The sequence below is a fragment of the Triticum aestivum genome, chromosome 5D (assembly GCF_018294505.1).
Source record: "Triticum aestivum cultivar Chinese Spring chromosome 5D, IWGSC CS RefSeq v2.1, whole genome shotgun sequence".
In the NCBI taxonomy this organism is placed as follows: domain Eukaryota; kingdom Viridiplantae; phylum Streptophyta; class Magnoliopsida; order Poales; family Poaceae; genus Triticum; species Triticum aestivum.
In genome coordinates, this window is record NC_057808.1 from 299,766,484 (window position 1) to 299,780,341 (window position 13,858).

General features: G+C 48.6%; 1 protein-coding gene across 1 annotated transcript; it reads left to right on the forward strand.

The window, feature by feature from the left end:
* The first annotated feature begins 10,715 nt into the window (after positions 1-10,715).
* On the forward strand, positions 10,716-11,454 carry LOC123124718 (probable histone H2A.5). The gene has a single exon (XM_044545289.1). The coding sequence runs from the start codon at positions 10,841-10,843 to the stop codon at positions 11,300-11,302; it is 462 nt and encodes a 153-aa protein (XP_044401224.1). The 5' UTR covers positions 10,716-10,840; the 3' UTR covers positions 11,303-11,454.
* The last annotated feature ends 2,404 nt before the right edge of the window (positions 11,455-13,858 follow it).

The following is a 13,858-nucleotide window of genomic DNA, read 5'->3' on the forward strand; positions in this document are numbered from 1 at the left end:
CCAATCCATTCCCACCACCATGTCATAACAGCCCAGAGAAAGAACTCGCAGATCTGTCTCAAATGTGAGCTCTTGCGTCTGCCACTTACAAGCTGGAACCACTCCCAAACAAGTGAGTACTCCACCATCTGCAATTTTAACTGACATGCCTTGGGTTGCCTGCACTTGATCCTGCACACTCTGAGCTACTGATTCACTAATGAAGCTGTGCGAACTGCCTGAATCGACCAAAATGAGGACCTCCTTGTCAGCAATTCTGCCCACCAAGCGGACTGTGTGCGGTGTTGTTTGCCCAGTCGTAGCCAGCTTGGAGATTGACATCAAAACATCCTCAACGTCGTCCTCCTGGAGGAGGGGGCCTTGATCATCTGCTTGGAGCAGTTCCAGCAGCTCTTCAACCACATGGAGTTGGACGGTGGCAGCGCATTGATGGCCCGCACCCCATCGTTCGCCGCATTTGAAGCACAATCCTTGAGCGCGGCGATAATTGCGCAGAGCCACAACTCTGTCGTCACCACGCGCCGCTCGGTCCGGTGCGTTAGCCGCGTCCAGTCCACGGCGATCTTCTGTTGCCGCGGTTGCCCCTTGGACGAGTGGTCGCACCGCCGGAGCGCCCAACGCGAGCAGTGGCCGTGCTTACTGGCGAATAGCCGGCCCTTCCTGTCGCCTGAATTCCCGCCGAGGAAGCGCCTCCACCAGCTCATCATGTAATGCAGCAAGGGAAAACGCAGAGTCCAAATCCTTGGGTTGATGCAACATAACACCCACACGAATTTCATGCTTAAGACCTTCCAGGAACTGTGTTGTAAAGAAGACAGAATCAAATGACGAATTGTGTGCAAGGAGTTGATGCATAACTTCCTCAAATTGCGTCATATAAGCATGAACTTGAAGGAAATATGCCCTAGAGGCAATAATAAAGTATTATTTATTTCCTTATATCATGATAAATGTTTATTATTCATGCTAGAATTGTATTAACCGGAAACATAATACATGTGTGAATACATAGACAAACAGTGTGTCACTAGTATGCCTCTACTTGACTAGCTCGTTAATCAAAGATGGTTATGTTTCCTAGCCATAGACATGAGTTGTCATTTGATTAACGGGATCACCTCATTAGGAGAATGACGTGATTGACTTGACCCATTTCGTTAGCTTAGCACCCGATCGTTTAGTATGTTGCTATTGCTTTCTTCATGACTTATACATGTTCCTATGACTATGAGATTATGCAACTCCCGTTTACCGGAGGAACACTTTGTGTGCTACCAAACGTCACAACGTAAATGGGTGATTATAAAGGTGCTCTACAGGTGTCTCCAAAGGTACTTGTTGGGTTGGCGTATTTCGAGATTAGGATTTGTCACTCCGATTGTCGGAGAGGTATCTCTGGGCCCACTCAGTAATGCACATCACTATAAGCCTTGCAAGCATTGTGACTAATGAGTTAGTTGCGGGATGATGTATTACGGAACGAGTAAAGAGACTTGCCGGTAATGAGATTGAACTAGGTATCGAGATACCGACGATCGAATCTCGGGCAAGTAACATACCGATGACAAAGGGAACAACGTATGTTGTTATGCGGTCTGACCGATAAAGATCTTCGTAGAATATGTGGGAACCAATATGAGCATCCAGGTTCCGCTATTGGTTATTGACCGGAGAGGTGTCTCAGTCATGTCTACATAGTTCTCGAACCCGTAGGGTCCGCACGCTTAACGTTACGATGACAGTTTTATTATGAGTTTATGAGTTTTGATGTACCGAAGGAGTTCGGAGTCCCGGATGAGATCGGGGACATGACGAGGAGTCTCGAAATGGCCGAGACGTAAAGATCGATATATTGGACGACTATATTCGGACTTCGGAAAGGTTTCGAGTGATTCAGGTATTTTTCGGAGTACCGGAGAGTTACGGGAATTCGTATTGGGCCTTAATGGGCCATACGGGAAAGGAGAGAAAGGCCCCAAAGGGTGGCCGCACCCCTCCCCATGGACTAGTCCGAATTGGACTAGGGAGGGGGGGCGCCCCCTTCCTTCTTTCTCCTTCTCCCTTCCCTTCTCCTATTCCAACAAGGAAAGGAGGAGTCCTACTCCCACCGGGAGTAGGACTCCCCTCCTGGCGCGCCTCTCCTCCCTAGGTCGGCGGCCTCCCCCTTGCTCCTTTATATACGGGGGCAGGGGGCACCCCATGGACACACCATTGATATACGATATTTTAGCCGTGTGCGGTGCCCCCCTCCACCATATTACACCTCGATAATATCGTTGCGGAGCTTAGGCGTAGCCCTGCGTCGGTAGAACATCATCATCGTCACCACGCCGTCGTGCTGACGAAACTCTCCCTCAACACTCGGCTGGATCGGAGTTCGAGGGACGTCATCGAGCTGAACGTGTGTTGAACTCGGAGGTGCCGTGCGTTCGGTACTTGATCGGTCGGGTCGTGAAGACGTACGACTACATCAACCGCGTTGTGATAACGCTTCCGCTTTCGGTCTACGAGGGTACGTGGACAACACTCTCCCCTCTCGTTGCTATGCATCACCATGATCTTGCGTGTGCGTAGGAATTTTTTTAAAATTACTACGTTCCCCAACAGAACTGTCCCTCTCTGGCGAAGGGTGCGAAACTGGCGTAGATACGCCTGATATTGCTTGCGGCCAAATTTGCCGCACAGCGCGGAGCAAAGCTCCTCCCACGACATGTGTTTACTCTTAGCCTCATGCAATTGCAACTATCTTGCTGCGTTGCCCGTGAAATGCAACGTAGCTACCCTTACCCAGAGGTCTGCTTGCACCCGGTACACATCGAAGTACTTCTCACACCGGGTTTTCCAAAATTGAGGGTTGTCTCCATCGAAAGAGGGAAAATCTAGCTTGGGCAGAGACCAATTAGCAGGGGCAAGGTGTTGTGTGCGTGTATCGAACTCGCGAACTGCAGGAATTGATTCGACTGTAGCCAGACGCAGATCAGATTGGGACGTACCCTTGACCGAAGGGGGCATCTGGGTAGTGACTACCCCGTATGCCGGGCCTCCGGTGTCATCGATCTTGCCGCGGCCATCGGGCCCGTGGTGCTCCGGGTCGCCTTGTTTGCCGTGGAGCGTCAGATCCACCACCGCGTCGCGCACCGGGATCGGATCCGGGGGCGTCACGAGCGCTGGATGGAGCACGATGCGCCCTACTTGCGAGCGCAGTTCGTCGACTTGGTTCTGGATGTGGGTGACTGCTGGGCGTCACAGCTCAAGGGACTGCTGAATCGCCTCCAGACGGGTCTCGTTGGTCGCCTGCCCGTCGGCGATGGCCTTTGCGAGCGCCGCCAACTGCTCCTCCATCGCCATCGCTTGTTGAGCTTGGTTGGTGAGATAACGGGGCTTGCGGTGGGGATTCTCCAGGACGCTGGACCTCTGATACCAAGTTGTAACGGGCCTCGATCTAGCCTAGGGCGCTGGAGAGAATTGGGGGTCGAAGAGAAAGGAGGATCTGGGGAGGAGGAAGAGGGAGGAGACGGATTGCAGGAAGGGGTAGGTGAGGGAAGGTCAGCTTCCTCTCTCTCCAATTCTTAATTCAGTTTCTTGATGCCGCTACAGTCACCCATCAAGCCATACATATAATTTCAGCCTCCCGATACACACGCACTCACCACACACACGCTCGAACTGCTAACACTACACAGCTCTAGCCACTACTCACTGACGCTTCAGCCCCACTCACCTCTTGGCCTTGCGTGTTGCTGCTCTTGCCTGTTACAGTCATGATAGAATTTTCATCAGATAAGACCACCAACGCTTTCGTATTAACAGAAAAGACCACTTGCAGTTTGTATTGACAGAAAAGACCACGTCGGCCGTGGCGGCAGGTCTGGCAGCCGACATGTGACACTTGCCGCCATGGCCGGCGGCGGCAAGACCTGCCACCACAGCACACGGCGGCAGCTCAGCTGCAACAGAATTTCATATGCGACGGCAGCTGGAAACGGAATGGAGAGAGGAGGCGGCCCCTGCCGCCACTCCCTACGACGGCAGCTCCTTTTTACTGCTGCGACTGTGCCCCCTCTCATTCATGCTGCCCCGGCCTGCACCGCACCGCACTGCAATGCATGCAGCCATACGTGCTTCCTCTCTCTCTTTGGACATTGCCAATGTACGTGCAGCCAACACTAGAAACACCCACAAAACAACAACCATGCAGATGAATGAGATCGAGGCATGCGGTGCAGGAGCTCAAGGCCATTTATAATGGACGTAGCCCGGATATGTGCCATGTAGAACTTGTACTGGCATGCATTACTGCTAGCATGTCGTCTGAGCACCCAGAATGCAACAATAAAAATGAGCTGCCGCCATAGGGACTGGCGGCGCCTCCTCTCTCAATTCCGTTTTCAGCTGCAGCCCGCATATGAAATATGTTGCAGCGGAGCTGCCGCCCTGCACTGTGGCGGCAGGTCTTGCCGCCGCCGCTTGTGGCGGCGTGTTGGTTGCCGGACCTGCCGTCACGGTGGAGGTGGTTTTTTCTGTCAATACGGATCACGGGTGGTCCTTTTGTCAATATGAAAGCGTAAGTGGTCTTATCTAACAAAAATTCCCGGCGAGGCTCTGGCGGGAGAGAGCGCTGCACTCAAAAGCGATGCTGGAGCACCTGACTCAGCTGGATGAACACCGAACAGAGAACCTAAAGAAGCACAACCAACATAATCCATTGCCGCTTTTAACAGATACGCAGTCAACTCTCTCCCCTCTCCCTCGTGCACGTCCTGCTGCATGCATGATCTCCACGATCGCGCCTTGTGCTGTACTATACTAGTGTTCCTGTGCTATACATACATTGAGCAATACATCGGCAGCACCTAAGGTGCATTGCCTCTTCTTCCTGCCTTCCACAGAGCCACGCCCCTTCACCACAAAGACGGGTAGTAGCTTCCTAGGATGCGAGCAGCATGCAAATTAGTTTTCTATGATAGATGCATATTCCCTTCATTCCTAAAAGTAAGGCGTATTTTGTTTCGTTAAAACATGCATTTGACCAATAATTACTCCATAAATACAAAGTTACTCCCTTTGTTTCAAAATAGATGACCCAACTTTATACTAACTTTGTAGTAAAGTTAGTACAAAATTGAGTCGTCTATTTTGGAACGGAGGAAGTATATGACATGAAATTTGTGTGACTAGAGTCATAGTTAAAAATACTTTGTTGTAATAGTGATTTTGAGGGAAAGACATGCAATTTTAGTGTCCATCCGAACACATACCCAACCATGCCCATTCCAAGTTTTTGGCCGGGCAGCTCAGGGTTCCAATCCAAAACAAGCTTTTGGTAACGATGCCTTATCTTATGTATTTGGATTTTCTGGTAAGACAATGGATCACAAAGATTTTCATATACATAGTTTATTGTGCATGAAGGTGCTTATTCCAGCTTTTTATTTCCGTTTAGTGTTCATCTTGTACACCATAATGTTACGAGAAATTCAAGCCTAAAGTACGGATGACATTTGAAGGGTTCGCAGCTGCGGAAGACACTTGCCGTGACGTCACAATATTTGTGTTGCCATCGTAGTGAATTTCCAGCATGTTAATTGCAAGCAGGCGTGTTCCTGTTACACGTTATTTGAAAAGCCATTCCAGATAGAAAAGGCTTATGTAATCCCAAGAAACATAAATTTGGAAATCTACAAACTAGCTCTTAGTGTTTCAAACGTTTTTTACAACAAAATTCAAGGGAGAGAAAATTTATAATAATATTACGCCCATACAAAACAAAAGTGGAAATTTCCAATATATACCTGGCATGTCATATGGATTTGGGTTTACATAACCAATTTTTTTTTGAACCGGGCGTAACCCTTTTCCATTACTACGACATAACAGAAATACAACTGTGTCCAGAAAATAAGACGGCAAAGAGGAAAGCGGGTTCAAGCATCGCCGGGAGCCCGGGAAACCCACCATGAGCACTCGCCATCGAGATTACTCACCATGGGGCGAAAACCCGACGACACCATAAATCCAAGACCCCAAACATCTAGCTCAAAGTTTCAAAAGGCTGACCACTACGAAACCACTGTTCACACCAGAGCAACATGCCCCCAACATCCTCACGCAGGAGGTATCTAACCAAAGCAATAAAGCATGACGCAACAGGTTCTCTCCCCTTCAGCATGCTCCCCCATCCTGGTGTGCCGCCGCGCAGATCCTCATCATGCGAGACGCGTTGTCCTTCAACAAAGCTCCTCCAGCCCTCAGGTTCGCCGCATCCTCCTGCTCCATCATACCTGCCCAGTAACAAAGAAGTGCACATGCAGAAAAGATGCATTCAAATGGGGTTCTGAGAGGGATATGCTCAAAAGTAACTCGGTTACGGCAGGTCCATATAGCCCAGCACATAGCCGCAATGCCAGCTGTATAAAATGTATCGCCACCAAGGAAAAACGCATAACACCAAACATATGCCTGCCACAAGTTGTCAGGGCACAATTCAGTGCCAAACATGCACCCCACCACTCTCCAGGTAATCCTGGCAACAGGACAAGTAAAAAGAGATGCTGGGAAGTTTCCCTCTCCCCACAAAACGAACACTTGGGTTCCCCTTTCCGCCCACGACGTTTCATCACGTCTCTGGTCAGCACCGCATCTTGCGATAACTGCCACAAGAAGATTTGAATTTTCAAAGGGATGCGAGCTTTCCATATCCATCGGTAATCGCATCCAGAAATGCTTTTTTCCAGATAGGAATATAGCGCTTTGGTTCTGAAGTAGGGTTTAGAACCCAGCCCCCACTTGATACTATCACTCTCTGTAGACACACAAAGCTTTTTAACCGTCAAAACCATTTTTTGCCATTGCTCATTAAGCTCATAATTCAGTCTCCTTCGGAAGAAGGAAACAGAGTCAGCCTCCAAACAATCTTTCGCAACACAATTAGGATAGTTGCAAATAGCAAAGAGTTAAGGGAATTGCACAACAAATGGAGCTTGGTCGCCAACTGGATCTGTACATAGCCTAGCTATGTCACCAGACTGGACGACCACTTTTCTACCGGCCATATATAAATCCTTCACTTTCATAATGGCCTTCCACCAGGGGGAATCAGTAATTTACCCCTTAATCGAGGCTACCGTGTCCCTGTCAAAGTACTTGGCTTTGATAATATCTTGCCATAGCCCCTTGTTCATCTCAAGCTTCCACCACCATTTCACCAAAAGGCAAATATTTTGCTAACAACGCTGGATCGTCTTGGGACTTGAGTAGGCAAGTTCATCCTTGCCTTGGTTAATACTGCAGTAACGTATGGCCGCTGGTAGGATCAGCAATCCAGTTGAAGAAAAACGGAACCCTAGGACAATTCGAGGACGCACGACTTGATAGTTCTGACTTGATAGATCCGAACTTGACGTGCCAGCAAAACAGGCCGCAGCGAAAAAACACCGTCCTCGGCGACTTTGTAATTCGATCGTCCGCTCAGGCAAACAGCGGTTGACATATCTTGAACTCAAAAACAATGCACTGCCAGATTCAAAGTTTGACCAGTGAACTTCATTAACCCGGTTGCGGCCCTGCCAGAGACTGTTGCTCCATGCCAGTTCTCCTCCATCCGTAAATTGCAAACTTCTCGATCCTTGAGATAGAGCCCTTCAAGAACTCAACACCACCGTGCGCGGGCCCCATGGTGGGCGTCAACTGTTGTGGAATTGTCACGGCAGATGTCCTAGCGAAGGACTTAGTCGTGGAGCCATCGCAACTAGGAAGCAAGAAGGGGTTAATCGGGACAAAGGACACGGGGTTTATACTGGTTCAGCCCCTTACGGTGAAGGTAAAAGCCTAACGATCCAGTTTTGAGTGAGATTGCTTATGTCTCGATAACCAGGGAGCGAATCCGCTTGACCTAGTTCTCGATTTGATGTTCCTTGCCCTGAACTGCCACCGGGTCGTCCCTTTATATACAGAGGTTGACACCCAGCGGCTCATAGAGTCCCGGCCGGCTCATAAACAGTGTCCGGCTCGGTTTCTCTCTATTCCTGCCTTATAATACAAGTTACACACATATGGCGGTTTATCTCTACAGGCCTTAAGTCGCCCTTTGGGCCTTGGGCCCTTAACTAACCCGCCATCTCCAGGAGTCGTCTTGGGCTTCATGAGTCGTCATAAGTATAACCCGGCACCTCCTGGGCGGGTCATACTAATAGTTATATCCCCAACAACCCCGAGTCCCCCTTTTTCTTTGGATCTACAAATCTTGGACCATCTAACCAGGTAGTATTGTTTTCTGTTTTTAGTTACTTGCGAGAAGAATCTCCTTCTGTGTTTATCCAGCCTTTCTATAATGATTTTAGACAAAAGGAACATGGACATATAATAGTAAGCAATGCTGGAAATATTAGCATTTAATAAAGTCAACCTGCCCCCCGAAGAGGCATAACTTCCCAGCCCAGACTCGAATCTTTTGACAAATTTAGCCTCAAGATAGTCCCAGTCCACATCTTTCACGGACGAATAACTAACAGGGACCCCAAGATATTTCATCGGGAAATGCCCGATTTGACAACCAAAAATATCAGCATATTCTTTCAGAATATTATCATCTCCTCCAACACTAAGAATTTCGCTTTTCTGGAAATTAATCTTCAATCCAGACATGAGTTCGAACATATAAAGCAACAACTTCAAATTGAGTGCTTTTTCAGGGTTATGTTCAATGCAAAGTATTGTGTCATCTGCGTATTGCAGAATAACCACTCCCTTATCCACCAAATCCGAGGCCAGCCCATCAATTAAGCCATTTTTCTGAGCCTGCAACACCATCTTACATAAGCATTCAACATCAATGTTGAACAAGAAAGGGGACACCGGGTCTCCTTGCCTCACACCTTTGTGGCTCTAGAAGTAAGGCCCTGAGGTGTTATTTAACTTCACACTGACAGTGCCATTATGAAGAATGGCACTTTAACAAGAAATCCCAGTTAACCTTATCGTAGGATTTTTCTACGTAACCAATTTATAACTTTATGGTTTCATTCCTTGACCCAATTTTTTTCATGAGAAAAGATTCCTAGTGAAAAACATTGTATCCAAATAATGCTCCCCTGACCCAATCTTTTTTATGGCTTTAAAAAAGAAGATGTTGAGAGCCGATCCAATTTCCGAGGTCCTTCCATTTATTTCTTCTGTTGACAAAAATATGGACTGAATGATAGGAAGGCACAATGTAGTTTTCGCATCGCTGCCGTCCATTCGCCACCCATCTGACCGTCCATTGCCTGTGGTCGTGGATCCACGGGCCCACACTATCCCCTTCCCGCACCGTTTAAATAGTCTGCCCAAACCCGTCGTCCAACACAACACTCAGGCCAACACCACCGCGCGACCCCAAATGGACGTCCGTTTGGGTAGGGCAATGGGGTCGTGTCCGGGCGTGTCCTGGGATGCGGTGGCCGTGCGCCCAGCGCGCGGACGCATCCCGGCCGCATCCTGTCCGCGTACTTTTTCTTTGCAAGTCCTTAAACTTTTTTTCATCATTCATTCTTGGTATGTGAGAATACATCACCAAATTTTGACTAGAAAAGCAAGACCAAAGAAAGCAAGAACAACAAGAATACATTTTAGAAGATATCCAACTTCCATAACTGCTCCTGTAAGTTGGATTAGTGCCTTCTCGATGCATTCATTGTTGATCTGCGGAGGAGCCGCCTCCATCTTGCGTGTTTCTTTCTTCTTCGAGTCTAATGAAGTAGACGTTGCTTCATCGCATCCAGTCTCGTGTCTACCCTCTAATCTAGCAACAAGTGCACTTGTCTCATCTACAGCCTCTATGCTAGCTAAAAGTGCACGAACATCTACTAAATTGCGCTCTATCAATATATCGATATACTCCTCTTCCCAATACCAAAACTTGCATCCATTCTACATAACAAAATTTGAAGTTAGCACAACTAGTCAAATCTAGAGCACAAACCGAAGCTAAAAGGAGCACATACCCCATCGTTTAAGCACTTGATGAACACCCATCCGGGATGTTCCGACGTTGTAGACACGCGGCGCACGACCTTCTTTACGCAGTCGTCGCACTTAATGAGCGGCAACGGTGCGCCGACGAGCTTCTGGGCTAGCACCGAGCCCGGCCGACCACCATTCCTGTATCTGCCGGCGAACCACCGACGGTGTAGATCCGAGCGGCTAGAAGAGGAGCCACTGCCTGCATGTGGCCTTGCGGCCCTGCCATGGTCTTCCGGCTCGGTGCCCGGCCAGTCCATGGCGTGGCGCGGCCTTCCACGGCCGGGCGAGCTCAAGACCGACCGGATCCGCCCCAAATCCGGCCGGCGGGTGCGCAAAACAGGTGGCCGTGGTTGGGTACCTCGGGGGCGCCGAGGGAGGGGAAGGGGCTGGGCGAGCGCGCGTCCGAGCTGGACAGCTACAATGGCAGCAGCGGCGGCGGTGAGGGAAGAATGGAGAAGATTGGAGGGCGTGCGGCCGGAGGGAGGGAGGGGGTTGGATAGAAAAAGGCGCCCCTGTGTCACCGACGGGCGGGCTAGGGGACGACACGCGCAGACGGCCCGCGCGTCCGCGTGATGTCCATTTCACCCCAAAAGCGGCGCAAACTTGGACCGGAGATGGTTCAAAAGTGGACACAAAACAGACAAAAGTCCGTTCGCGCCCGCGCGCTGGGCCGTCTGGTTCGTCCGTTTTACCCTGAACAGACGCGCGCGGACACGATGAGGTCGCGCGGTGGAGTTGGCCTCAAATCTCAAATCCCCATCGCCAAATCTCTCCGCACCAGCACACTCTCCCGCCTTCTCAAATCCCCCACCGCGCCAAATCTCAAATCCCTCTAGTCGCCATGGACGCCTCGGCCACCGGCGCCGTCTCCAAGGTGAAGAAGTACGTGGTGGGGCGCAAGCTTGGCGGCGGCCCCAGGAAGAAGGCGGTGGCGCGGTCTGTCAAGGCCGGGCTGCAGTTCCCCGTCGGCCGCATCGGCCGCTTCCTCAAGAAGGGCCGCTACGCGCAGCGCGTCGGCATGGGCGCCCCCGTCTACCTCGCCTCCGTCCTCGAGTACCTCGCCGCCGAGCTGCTCGAGCTTGCCGGGAACGCCGCCAGGGACAACAAGAAGTCCCGCATCATCCCGCGCCACCTGCTGCTCGCCATCCGGAACGACCAGGAGCTCGGCAAGCTGCTCGCCGGCGTCACCATCGCGCACGGCGGCGTGCTGCCCAACATCAACCCCGTGCTGCTCCCCAAGAAGACTACTGAGAAGGAGCCCAAGTCGCCCAACAAGGCCGCCAAGTCCCCCAAGAAGGCTTAGTCGATTACTGTCTAGTGCTTCGTAATAGAATTAGTGTTCGCTGTTTAAGTTGTCCATGGAGTATATGTTCTATCTTCTGCTTTGAAAAAAAAAATGTCAGAAATCTCTCTGTTCATCATTTTGCATGCTATGGAGTTTTACATCTGTGCGGTGGGACGAATGGTTGTGTCTAACAATCGTCTGAATCTGATAAATTAACTTGGTCTGGTTACTAGAAAAGCTAGAAGTCAGAGTTGCAAGCTGAAGAAGCCGAGGAGCATCCCAAACCTGTAGTATGAGTTCAGGTTCAGACATTTGTGTATCTCAAGTACTACCAAATGCCAACGTTTCACCTGTATTTTGTCCAGCTGCTGTAGTCACGGAAGGATTTTCCTGTAATTGGTTGTCGCCCAACCAGCCAGGTATCACCGCATTCTAAAACATGATGTAGTATAAGACTACCCATAATGGGAGTAACATAGGTGGTAACATCACACCTATCTAGGCAAAATAGATGATGTGGCATGTAATTAATGAAGAAAGAGAGACATGTGATAACATAGCTAATTACTGTCACATCACACATATCAAGGCAAGATGTGTCTATAGCCTAATAAATGAAGTGTTGCATGTTACCACATATATGTTACTCCCCACTGTAGAGGTAGTAACATAGACTAGTAACATGCCCATGTTACTAGTCTATGTTACTATCCATTGTGGCTAGTCTAAAGGAGCATCCCCTAACTAGAAAGACTAGTTGATTGCCCGTGCGTTGCCACGGAGCAAAAGAACACACATATTGCAATTGATTGCTTTGTGTGCTCATTCGTCAAGCACAACATATGTACCACAAAAGAACACACATAATTATGTACTCATTCCTCAAGGGCAACATATGTCGATTCAAAAAAAGTGTTCTTCCACTCGTACCCATGTTGCATGAAAATGGTTGCCAAATATCCACTTATATCCCAAATCTCATGTCCAATAACATCTAATAGGAAATACAAGTCACCTCCTTCACCACCACTTATCACCTCTCAGCATTTAGACCCTCGCCACTGCTACCATTGAAATCATATAGACCTACAACACCCCAAATCCAAAACCCCTCTCCGAGCGGGGTGGCACAGCCACCCAAGTGGTTGTTGGGGGCGTCCAGTCCCCATGTGGTGAATGCATGCACGCCTCACCATGACAACAACAACTACTACAAAGTTTTCTTAATATCTTCTTTCTTAACATCAGGCTTTCTAGGCAGTATCTTCGCTCAATATAGCATTTTCTTGCATGAATTCTGAAATGTACGGAAGGGCCAAAATAAGCAAAACTCTAGGCAGGGTAGAATGCACAGATATATTACATTTTTTTAGTAGTTTCTAAGACGTAGCATGTATTGCTGCAATGCTCGTTGCCAAATCAGATGGAATTGCTCCCAGTTGAATGTTCAAACAAAGAGCGCGTGTTATAGATGACACATGCCATTCCCTCATACTATTATGTGTGCACCACGTAGTTAGAAATGTGGACATATTCTTTTGACCCCTCCCTCTCAGCCACCATGTACATCATTTCTCTAGCGCTATCCCGATCCCACCTGCACAAAGGATATAAAAATACTTCTAATTTGTGCATTCCATTATTTGGGTAAAGGCCATCAATTGTGTACAGTGTACATACCAACAACAGGTTAACCTACATACCTTAGAGATTTTGTTTTCTATAGCAAAATCTATTTCAGATTTGTCCATTTCCAGATAGAAGCTAGTTCAACGGCAATATATCTGCAATGACATGCTACATGAGAAAAGTTAGATAGTCGTTGACTTGGTGCTTCACATGAAAGTTCTTGAAACAGACTTTCATCTCGCTTTACAAATAAAGCGCAAACTATCGAATGAATACAAGGTGGTAAAGAAATCATGTAACAATTAAAACCTTTCAAGAAAAAAAAAATTCGAGCGAGTAACGGGAACGCTACCAACTCAAAGTCAAGCACCCGGTTTCACATGAATAATCCTTGATATTAACATATTAATACTGAATTTCATGTTGCAATTTTGAAACCTACTTAGTTTGGCATCTATTATCTGACTTTGGGTTATCAGGGAAGGAAAATATTATACTCGTTATTTTAGGTTTCTTCTGGATTACTCTGACCTACATCAATGGTGATATTTAGTTGCAGGAGCTAGCTATCACTTCATATTAGATGAGCTAGCAAAATGTGTTATGCTTCTTGGCAGTGGTTATGGTTTAGATATATTTAGGTACCCTATACTGTATTTTTTTTATTTTGTAAATCACCATGGCTCTCCTCTCGCGACCGCGTCTCCCCCGCGGGCGACCGGTCGCGCCTCCAGGGCCTCCTCCCCGAGCCCCCCCTCTCTCCTTGCCGCCGTCGCTGGCGTCCGGCCGGGCCTGGCCCGGTGTAACGCCCCGGATCCGATGCGCCACATGTCTTCCATTTATTCGCCGTCGTTGCCATGTCATTTGCTTGCGTGTTGCATTTTGCCATGTCATCATCTGCATTGCATTTTCATGTTTTTCAAAACTTGCATCCGTTCGGGTTCC